Below are 11,976 nucleotides of genomic sequence, written 5' to 3'. Positions count from 1 at the left end.
AGATAAGCTGTGTGGAATGTATAAATACCTCTGTTGTCCTACAATAAATGGCTCCCACTCCTGCTGTATCAATGTACACAAGTTGTTTGTCACCCACTCGGTTAGTTTGCTGCAGCCAGACTGCAGCAATTTTTGATACATAGGTATGCCTTGTCTTATTTGATTTTCATGGAGCTTGGTAAACCCATCTGTCCAGCTGGGCAGATCCCTCCAGTTCTTCTTTCATTATTTCCCTTCTTTGTTTTGCTCAATCCTGCTCCTTCCGAGATGCTTCCCAGACAGGCACCGGGTACCCTCACACTATCTTTTCCAACTGGCTCCCTCACCGTGACTCCTCACTGAACTCTTCATTTTATTGCTATATCGAGACTGACCAGCACCTAAGGGAAGGGGCTTTCTTCCCAGAGCTCTGAGTAAGGCATCCTTGACCTCCTTGTTCCTCAGGCTGTATACAACAGGGTTCAGCAGTGGGGTGATGACGGTGTAGGTCACGGAGATGAGTCTGTCCTGCAGGGAATTCTGGGATTTGGGCTTCAGGTAGATGAAGGAGGTACAGCCATAGTGGACAATAACTACTGTGAGGTGGGAGGCACACGTGGCAAAAGCCTTTTTCCGGCCCTCGGCTGATGCCATCTTGAGGATGGTGGTGACAATCAGGACGTAGGAGATGAAGATCAAGACCACGGGCAGAACAAGGACACAGAGACTGATGAGCAAAGTGATCAACTCTCTGATGGTGGTGTCAGCACAGGCAAGCTTCATTAGGGGCCGGATGTCACAAAAGAAGTGGGAAATGATGTTGGCATCGCAGAAGGGCAGGCTGAAGACAGAAGACACCTGAATGACAGCGGTGCTCAGGCCAATGGTCCAGGATCCACTTGCCAGGTGTGTACACGCCCTTTTGCCCAGGATGGCTGAATACCGTAGGGGGCTGCAGATGGCCACATATCGGTCATAGCCCATGGCTGCGAGCAGGAAGCAGTTGTTGACACCAAAAGTGAGATAGAAAAAGAGCTGGGTGGCACAGCCCGGAACGGAGATGGTTTGTTGGGGCAGGAGAAGGCTGGACAGCATTCGGGGGATGATGGCCACCGTGTAACAGGTCTCAGACATGGACAGCACACCCAGGAAGAAGTACATGGGTGTGTGAAGCTGATGACTGAGGTAGATGACTGTCAGGATGGCAGCATTACTGGCAAGAGTGAGCAGGTACAAGACCAAAAAGACCACAAACAAGATGAGTCTGTGATGCCACCCAAAGACGGAGAAGCCTTCAAAAGCAAACTCTGTCACAACCGTGAAATTGCGTCTTGACATTTGGAGAGAATCTGGGTCTGAAAGAGACAAAGTTGGAAGACTGAGAGTCTGGGTTGGAAAATGGCCCAGGGTCATCACCATGTGCAGTGACTCCAGAAGAATGTATCTCTGGGTGACAGAAGTTCCCAACATTCAGATACTGGCCAAGCACTCAAGGACCTCTGAAGTTTCTCAGGGTCCTGGGAAATGTACTGTGGAGAGATGAGGAAAGAGCAAAGACATAAAAGCAGTGCTAGAAACCCTGGACTAACTCGGCTGGAAGTAGATGTGAATGAGAGAAGGCACTAGAATGCGTGTGCACAGTCATGCATCTCCACCCAAACTCCTCTGGTTTGAAACAGCCGTGTATCAGAGGCCCGCTGCAAAGAGACACATTTAAAGAGTGAGTGAGTGTGAGCCAGGGAGAAATCGTATGTGAGGCACACTCCAGGCGGGCAAAAGACCACCTCCAATTCTGTTCCAAAGGGCTTCCGTTTGGTAAATCAACATGCAACACACTGCCTCCTCTCACAGTTAAGATTCAAAATGTATTAATGTCTGTAATAATGCAGTGAGAAGAGACACTGCTTTTTTATTCCTCTTGAGAAGCACACAGTGTGTAGACCCAGAACATTCTCTGGTCCATAATCTATCCTCTTTTCAATCTTACTTCCCTTCTTGTGGCTTCCAGACATCAGATTTTTTTTAAATAAAGCAATCACAGTTTTTAATTTATTTGCATGTATAGGAAGAAAGACTATTCCTACATATTATACACCAGCACTGCCCAGTAAAAATATGGTCCAAGCCACATATGTAATTTCTAATTTTCTAATATCCACATTAAAAATAAAAAAAACAATGGAAATTCATTTTAACAATATACTCCAAACCAATACATATAAAATATTATTTTAATATGTAATCAATGTAAAAACTATTCATAGGATATTTTGTACTCTTCTGTTCAAGCTAAGTTTTTGAAATATTGTGTGCATTTTATACTTATAGCCAATATCATCAGACTATTCACATTTTAAGTGATCTATAAGCGCACCTGATTATTGGCTAACGTATTGGGCTGTGTACCTCAAGAACATAAGTGATTTCTGTTTTCATCTCTTTTCTTTTCTATAGTTCTAATTTTATCTTCAGAGAAAAATTAGCATTTTAAATAAATAATTAGAGTAGAACAAAGGAAAAATATGGGTCTTGGAGTCAGAGACCTAGACAGTGAGTTATGAATCTATTATTTTTCTAATTTATTTGGTGTTCTTTGAAGGCTGTGGTTCAACAGGACATATGTAAACACATTTTAGAGAGACTTGTCTACCATGAGGGATAATAGTGATGTCAAAAGATGTTTAACTCCTGGGCAAGTGGGATTATGTGAACCAATTTAGCACTAATTTATATCTCTTACATATATGCTGAAAGGAATAGTTGAAAGAGTAAAACTTAACCCCAGAAAGAGTTGTTTTGTCACTTGTAATCAGTTTTAAAGTTGACAACCAGATTAGACAGGGCAAACAAGCTGTCCATATTAATGACTAAGTTCCATAAATATATTAGAATCATGCTTCACCAATTTCTAGACATAGAAAGTTCTAATATATTTAAGTTCAAGTTCATACCTTTAAATTTATTTAAGACATTGCTTTCAAATTGCATGAATATTTAGTCTTCTTTGGGGGAGTTGATTGGTTAGTTAGCTGGTTGGTTGGTTAGTTGGTGTTTCGGAACTTGGATGTAAAGATTTGAGTTAATCATATTTGACAATTCATGGCATGTGATCCTTATCACCAAACAAGACTGTTTTCTTTTTTATTATGTGTTCTTTTTAGATATACATGACAGTAGAGTGTATTTTGGCGTATTATACATACATGGAGTATAACATTCTAATTAGGATCCTATTCTTTTGGTTGTACATAATACATCACTCAGATCCTTCCTATGTTAAGGGGAGTTTCTGCTTCTACTTTCTAATCTCCCATTAAGCCCAATAAAGGCTCTGAAACTTTGAAGTCCTTGCAACTGTAAGACAACAGTGATTAAAAACAACAAAATATTTAAGTTCATGGTAATCTCTAGTTTTAACCCCTGTGTAAATAGGAAGATGCCTGATTTTCTTTGCTCAATTCATTTGTCTCCATTTGCTCACCTATAAAATAGGATAAAAATACATACTCCATACCGTTGCTATGGAGATTATCGGAATTACTGTATGTAAATTGCTAAACTCAGTACTCACACAGGAAGACAATACACTAAATTTCTTCACCCTCTTCACCTTTCTTCCTCATCCCCAACTCTTCACAGCTCTGGAATCTGCTTGAGTGTGTGTGTGTGGGTGTGTATGTGTGTGTGTGTGTGTGTGTGTGTGTGTGTGTGTTTCTCTTTCTCTCTCTTTCTCATGCTCATAGATTATTGTTCTTATTAATTTCTCTAATCCCTAGCAAACGTAAAGCCCACTCCTCATTTTCCCCATCTGTCTCCCATCCAGCTCCAAAATTCTGAAAAGATTCTGAATATTTAGGGATGGGGGTGGGGGTGTCTGGAATTGAATCAACCCACAGCTACATCACAGTGACCTTGGAAATGTTTAGGCCTCAGTTTTCTCACCTGTCAGAAGAAGGCAGTACTGATGTGAGATCCCACGAGACTATGCCTATACAAGGCATTTAGCAGAGACTGGCATGGAGTGTGCTGTTAAAAAGCGGAATCCAGGACATTACAAAATCTGAGTGTTTTAGGCCATTGTTTTTGTCTTCCATTGCTTCCCATGGAGCGATAAACTGATACTTTTCTCCCAAGCCTGACTTCAGGGGTAAAAGGTAGTCTTCATCCAGCTAACATTGGTGGGGCAACTTGCAGTTTGGAGGAAGCTTTTCTATCCTTTATAGACATGAGGGGATAGCAGGGAAAGAAAGACAATTTAAAGGAGAGAATCCTAAGAATTGGGGGAAGGGTCTGGATGGTGATGGGCATAGGTAAGTCGTTCCCAGCATTCCCTCCAGCCCCACAGAATTCCTGCATGATCCCTTTGTCCAGGTCCTTCAACCCTGCACTTATACCGCAATGATACATCAGCCAGCCATTCATTGACCTGTCCTTCTTGACTTCCTGTTGATGTATGGGACAGGAAATGGAGAAAATTGAGAGGAATTCTCTGCTCAGGTAAAATGCCCTTTCAATTCAAAGAGGGGACAATTAGGTTCATTTAACCCAAATTGGGTATTCCACTACTTGCCTGCAGGCCCACATATTAGGCATGAGATAGTGTAGAGACAGACCCAGATGTTTCCAGTTCCCCTGGAATTGACATCAGGACAACGTGACATCAGGAAGATCAAATTCTGGGATAAATTGACCAATTAAGCCATTTGAAAGCTGTCTGGGCGTCTCTAAGGCTACACCTTTTCTATGTGATTTTTTTTCCAGTATTTATGTTTTTTTTGATTTCTAACTTTTGTAGTACAAGAGTATAGTCATTTTCTCCACCTGTCAATATTCTCAGGAAAGAAAAGAAAAAGAAAAAGTGATATTCCATGAGACAGGGGTTATGAGGCCATATCTAGTTACAGAAGAAGAATCCGTGCTTCATCAAATCAATGAAAGGGACTTACGGCTCACTGGGCAGGGCTGAGACTCCTTTCAGATCCGAAGAACAAGGCTCAAACCCACTATTTCCAGAAGGCCTATACATCACACAGAGAGTCTTTCAAAGGGAAGGCCTAGAACTCACCTGGGTCTTTCAGTTAATTCTTTGCCCCTATTAGTTAAGATCCAGGAATAACAAACAGAGAGAGCAACACTGAGCTCCCTGTGGCTCCCCAGGGTCCTGTTTCTTTAAGTCTGGATCGCAGACTGTCAGAGGGGAACAATCTCCTCTGTCCCAGGACTCTGGGTCCCTTCCCCAAGCCATAGTGATGGTCCCCAAGGCAGCAATGGCAAGATTCAGACACCATGATGTCTGGGGATCTCATTATACAGGGACTCATCAACCCGGAGATTCTGAGTTTCCCAAAGGAACAAAGTTTTTGCATCATCAGGACGTGCCCTTGCCCTGTTCAGGGGATGGAGAGGACTTCTTGTCTCTGGATTACCATTACAGACAGAGCCTTCAAAGCCAACCATGGGTAAGGATGCAGCCTCCTTAGGCAGGTCTCTCACACTCCAATGTCTCTCTGTCCCAAGAACTAAAAGATCCTATCTCTGAGGTCCCTTCAACTTGAATACTCTAAGAACTATGTCTCCTTCATTTATTTATTCCTTCAACAAAATGCTCCTTGGTCATGTCTCACGTGCTGAGGACACGGAATGTAACAGAAACTAGGGATACTGCCTCTGTGCTGCATGCCACTTCTGCTGACCTGGTCGCATCTGGATATGACCAGGTATGACCTAGGAAAAGCTGAGGCCCAGTATTTCTCTCCCAGCCTTGAGTCAGTCAGCAGATGCAGCCTTGCATGCCTTACCCCAGGTGAACCCAGGACAGAGCTTTCCAAACCTAGGAGGAGAATCCGCTCTCAAATCCACCAGGTTCCCCTGGGATTTGGGCTCTTCAGTAATTCTGAGTTCTGGTGCCCTGTTTATGACTTTCTCTTAGAGACTCAAATAGCAGGAAAAGTTCCCTTTCTAAATCCCAGTGCTCTGAGAAATAGATAACATGAGAGTCAAGCAGTTCATTGTGGTATCTTGACAAGCCAAGTCAAGAGAAGGTGACATGGTGTCGTAGTAGTCGACATTCAGTTCACTACATATACTCTCAAGGTCATCTGCCGCAGTCTAGCTGGGCACAAATCATGAGCCACTGAAGCAAGAACAAACTTTATTTCTGAACTCCACCAGCACACTCCACACACACTCCCCGGGAATTCTCCCCTACGCCACGTGGCTCCTCCAGGAACCACCAACCGGAAATTCCTCCTCCGGCACCTCCCCAACCAATGAGAACTCTTCAGGAATCCGGAACTCAATGGGAACTCAGTGAGAACTCAAAATTCATCAACTTAATGGTTTGCTGGCATCACCTCTCAACCACTACTTCTGGCAAAAATGCCATGCATCCGGGCTGGGGATGTGGCTCAAGCGGTAGCGCGCTTGCCTGGCATGCGTGTGGCCTGGGTTCGATCCTCAGCACCACATACAAACAAAGATGTTGTGTCCGCCGAAAACTAAAAAAAAAAAAAAATTTAAAAATTCTCTCTCTCTCTCTCTTTCTCTCTCTCTCAAAAAAAATGTATTTTTTTTAAAAAAAGAGATGAATGCACAGTATATGTATCCCTGTTTGAGAAGGGCCAGTAGTGACCTCTTTACAGCCATTTCCAATCCCTTCAGGGAGCAGCCAAAGGAAGGTGTAAAGTGGGCATCAGGTCTTATCCACTTGAAATCATACACTAATCTTGGGCCTGATTTATCACCTGGTTCCTTTTCACAGTTATTTTCCCCCCTATTTAAATATATAACCGATTGAAATTGGACACAGAATGGAGTAGAAATCCATAACAAGGGAAAGAAAACCCTGATGGGGAAATTGTGAACTGCGAAAAATGAAAAATGGTTGATTATTTCTTAAAAACATGATTATTATTATAGGTTCTTCTGAAATAGGATGGATTTAGTCTGGAAAAGACTGAAAAACTCTGGAGTGAATGGAGCTTTTTTTTTTTTTCTGAAGAGCAGAAAAATAAATTGATGATTACATCGTCTGTACATTCTGACAGTTCTCCCCCCCCTCCACATTCTGATTTTTACATCTCTTATTTATTTTGACTTCTTTCATTTGCTGGTGAAGTATAATATCGAATTCTAGCAGTTAAGGAGGCATTTTTTTTCTTTTCCTGGATTTTCATTTAAATGCTTCTCACATTTCATTCATCATTAGCTGTGGTGCTTGTTATAGATCTCTGGCAGATACCTTTTATCGGATGAAGGAAGCTCCTTTCTATTCCTGGCGTGTTTGCAAGTTTATCATGAATGAGCTGTTAAATTTTCAGCTAGTTCCTTTTCTGCATCCATTGACATAATTATATGCTCTTTATTCTTTAATTGGTTAGGGGTGAATTACATTAATAGAGCGTTCTAATGTTGGCGCCTTCATATGTTTTTAAGACTAACCCTGGTTGGTCTTTTTATACACTGTGGAATTCAATTTGCTATTTTTTCATCTATCCATTATTTGCTGATAATTATCTTTTCCCACTTTATCTATTTTTGGTACCTGAGGTTCGAAATTAGCAATCTCTTTAAATACTGGGGGAAGTATCACACCCTTCTATGCTTCTTAAGTTGTTTTCACTACTACCATTTCCATTTTAGGGTTATTATTCTAATAAATTTTCTATTTCTTCCTGATGTGATTACATATATATAATTTATATTTTTATATCTATACATAGTTATATACATGCATGTAAAATACATGTGATATGCATCTGCTGACCACCATTTTATACTTTTTCAAATAGATTGATATAAAGTTGCTCAAGGGCTATTTTTTTTTTTTTTTTTTGTATCAGGGATTGAACTCAGGGGCACTCAACCACTGAGCCACATCCCCAGCCCTATTTTGTATTTTATTTAGAGACAGGGTCTCCCTGATTTGCTTAGCGCCTTGCAATTGCTGAGGTTGGCTTTGAATTCCCAATCCTCCTGCCCCAGCCTCCTGAGCCACTAGGATTACGGCGTGAGCCACTGTGCCCAGCTAAAGGGCTGCTTTTATGGACGTTTCATCTGTACCTGTTCTTATGTTCTTTCTTCTTACTTTGTTGTTGTTGTTGTTGTTGGTTGTGTTCCTCTGATTTTTGTTGATCATGAGTGTTGAAAATTTCATTTCTATACGAATGTACTCAAAAATCCAAATTTTAAAAAAATTACATATTTATTGTTGTAGTTTTCTTTACTTTTGCATTTTAATTAATTTTTCTCTCATCATTATTGGTTGCTACTTTTTTCTGTGTTAATTATTTTTCAAGCCTCTTGAATTAAAATCTTCATTTATTATTTTTCAGTAAATATATATATTTCTTTCTGAAAACTTCTTTGGATGTCCCTTTTTGGTTTGATATGTACAACTTTTGTTAAGATGTAAAACTATGCCAATTTTATTTTTCATTTACTTATAATTTATTTAGATATGTATATTAAGAGAACAAGGTTAATACAGGAATCAAGAGCTCAGATCCTTGGGCTTGAGTACCATGAGTTACCAGCAATATAATTTTGGAGACATTACCAAATTTTTCTGAGCCCCAAATTTCCATATTTGAAAATGTGATAAAGATTGGATGAGTAAATACTCGGAAGTCCTTAGACTAATGGCTAGCATATAGTAGGTTCTATGTAAATGTTTATTAGATAAATAATTAGATCCATGAAGAAAGATAATGGAGGAGGGTTTGGTCACTTTTTTCTTTTGATGAATTTCTTACTTTATTGCAGTGTGGTGCATGATTTTATAGTATCAATGATGAGGCATCTTCTTGAGATCAAAGAAATAAACATTTTCTTTATAAAGGGTAGAACTTAAGTCAAGTTTATCATCATTATGACACATTTAAGCCCTATTGGCCCTTTGGTTATTTGATTAGTCAGTTTCCCAAAAGAAATGTTTTAATATCTCCTTTTGTGATTGTTTGCCAATTACTCCTGGTAGTTTTATTGTATTTTTTGCATAATCCATTTTGAAGCTATGCTGTTAGAACCTTATAAATTTATGAATGGAAAATCTTCCTGGTGAAATATTTAATCAATATTATAAGTCCCTTAGTGGTTTTCACTTTGAATAATACCTTTTCTGCTATTAGTGATATGTCAGCTTTCTTTTTTCCCCCTGCATTTACCTTAATACCATTTCAATTTCTCTAATTTTAACTTTTCTGTGTCACATAATTTCCGTATACATTTTAAAATAGTGAATTGAATTGTCAGATTACTAATATTCAGTCTGAGAGCTTCTTCATTTTAATTAGCTAGCTTAATCCATTCATATTTATTATAATTAGATACATTTTTGGATGTTACTGTCATCACATTTTATATCTTGTTTACTATGATAGGCCAATTTTTATTTGTTTCCTAGTCAGACTTTTATTTGATTGATTTTTTTTGTCTGTATTTTCTGTCTAGAAATTTGTACATGCACCATTTCTGTTCTTCTTACAGTCATACTTTTTACAATTTAAATTATATTTTTGATAAATAATCTAGATGTAGAATTAAGAATGTGAAAATTGCTATATAATTTTAAAAATTACTTATCTATCTTGCTTCCTAGAGGCATCCACTTTCAACTCTTTTAACTGTTTCTCATGTTATGCACCTTCATATTTCTGCTACATTATGGATAATATGCATATAATGGTATTTCTTGATTCCTAAATGTTAGACATTCTCTCTTGACTTCCCAGCTCATTTATAATCTCATTTGCATGCACATGAACACAAACACACCCACATACTTCCCCTCCTGTCATCCTCTCAGTAAAAATTAAATCTATTTTCAGAACATACATTATTATGATATGCAAATATTATTCATAACTGAGCCACACAGCTTACTCGAAGTGCACAACTCTTCCTGAGCAATTTTTTTCTGACTGAATTTTTATAATTGCATGTTTTTATTTGATTAGCTTTCAATTATCTATAATTAATCAACACTTAGACTCCCACTAGGACTATAAAACTTTTTTTTTTTTTTTTTTTTGCCCCAAGTCCTGTCTATATAGCCTGCTAGTTATCGAGTTCCTCTTTGTTTTAAGACCATCATTCTGGAGACCTTGTCTCTCCTTCTCCAATCTGGATTGGGTTTCTCTGCTAAAGCAGTATGGAGACTCCTGGAGCGTCTCTTTACTAGTGTTCTTGGGTTTCATCATCCCTTCCCATTGTAGTTTGGATCTGGAGCAAGGTTTGAAGGTGGGACTTTTCGGGAAATGATTAGATCATTGGTAGATTAAACCATTGATCGTTTTATAATTCTAACAGACTGATGGGATGTGGTAGATCTAGTTGAAGGGAGTGGGCCATTGGGGGCATGCCCTTGGACGCTATATCTTGTCTCTAGCCCTACCCCCCTATCCCCTACTTTGCTTTGCAGCAGCCATGAGGTAGCCATCTTTGCTCCATTATATCCTCCCAGCCATGATGCTGTGCCTCATCTAAAGCTCAAAGCAGTGGACTCAGCAGATTTTAGACCAAAACCTATGAAACCATGAATTAAAATAAATCTTTTCTCTTTTAAGTTGTTTTTCTCAGGTATTTTGTCACAGTGATGAAAGCTGACAAACCCGCTGACCTGTTAACTTATTTTCTGGGTCCCTCATTTTGACCATACATCTCTTTAATAGCTTTCTAAGAATAAGAACACAGGATGTCACCTCTCTGAAAACATGTTCTTTGTGTCCACCTATGTTGTGAATAGTTTGATGGATGTACTGATATAGTATAGAAATAATTTCCCCTCATTCATAGGAAATCATTGCCTGTTTTCTAACTTTTAGTGTAAATTTTTAAAAGTCTAGTTTCATTTGAAACTTTAGTCTTAGAAATATGTATCTTTGTCTCTTTCTTCTTTGAAAGCTTTTAACATTTTTCTTTATCCCTAGAGTTTTCATATCACATGATGGTAGCTTTCAATGTATGTTCTTTTCTTCTGTTTTCCGCTCAATATGCTAATCACTCAATCTTAAAATTCATATTCTTTAGAATTTTGAGATATCTTTTCATTGATGTTATACCTCCTCTATTGTCTCTATTTGCACAGTCTAGAACACATGCTTACTGGACATTACATCTAGTCTATGAATCCTCACATTCTGTTTCCTATCTTCTAACATTTTCATTTTTTTACTGCACTCTCTGTAAGACTTCCAAATTATTTTCCAAATTGTGCATTAATTCGTTAATTAATTTTGGTACTGGGGATTACACCCAGCGGGCTTCACCACCAAGCTATATACCAAGCCCTTTTTATTTGATATTTTGAAACAGGATCTCACTAAGTTTAGGGCCTCATTAAGTTGTTGAGGCTGGCCTCAAACTTGCCATCCTCCTACCTCTCAGTCTCCTTTGTCATTGGGAGTGCGGGTGTGTGCCACAGTGCCTGGCACTTCAAATTGTGAATTTGTTAATGGAAGACATTGTCTTGTTTTCTGAATTTTATTCTTACAGAAGCCTGATTTTATTTCATAGACACAGTCTTTTCTCTCATTTCTTTGAGGATATTAAACATGTTTACACTTTTTTTAGTACTCAATCTTTCCTTAATTTTCTTTTTTTTAAATTTATATATGACAGTGGAATGCATTACAATTCTTATTACACATATAGAACATGATTTTTCATATCTCTGGTTGTATACAAAGTATACTCACACCAATTTGTGTCTTCATGCCTGTACTTTGGATAATACTGATCATCACATTCCACCATCATTAATTACCTCATGCCCACTTCCTTCTCCTCCAACCCCTCTGCCCTATCTAGAGTTTGTCTATTCCTTAACATGGTTCCTCTTCCTATCCCACTATATATCAACCTCCTAATATCAAAGAAAATATTCGGCATTTGGTTTTTTGGGATTGGCTAACTTCACTTAGCATTATCTTCTGTAACTCCATCCGTTTATCTGCAAATGCCATGATTTTATTCTCTTTTATTGCTGAGTAATATTCC

At 38.8% G+C, this 11,976-nt stretch overlaps 1 protein-coding gene across 1 annotated transcript; it reads right to left on the bottom strand.

Annotated features, from left to right (window-relative positions):
- Positions 1-300: 300 nt before the first annotated feature.
- Positions 301-1,317, bottom strand: LOC143403561 (olfactory receptor 10J4). The gene has a single exon (XM_076861606.1). The coding sequence runs from the start codon at positions 1,315-1,317 to the stop codon at positions 301-303; it is 1,017 nt and encodes a 338-aa protein (XP_076717721.1).
- Between the last annotated feature and the right edge of the window lie 10,659 nt (positions 1,318-11,976).

The sequence above is a fragment of the Callospermophilus lateralis genome, chromosome 7 (assembly GCF_048772815.1).
Source record: "Callospermophilus lateralis isolate mCalLat2 chromosome 7, mCalLat2.hap1, whole genome shotgun sequence".
Taxonomy (NCBI): Eukaryota; Metazoa; Chordata; class Mammalia; order Rodentia; family Sciuridae; genus Callospermophilus; species Callospermophilus lateralis.
This window is presented reverse-complemented; position numbering and strand designations above follow the sequence as displayed.

Coding starts and splice junctions, on each gene's coding strand:
- LOC143403561 (XM_076861606.1), bottom strand. CDS start 1,317: ATGTCAAGACGCAATTTCACGGTTGTGACAGAGTTTGCTTTTGAAGGC.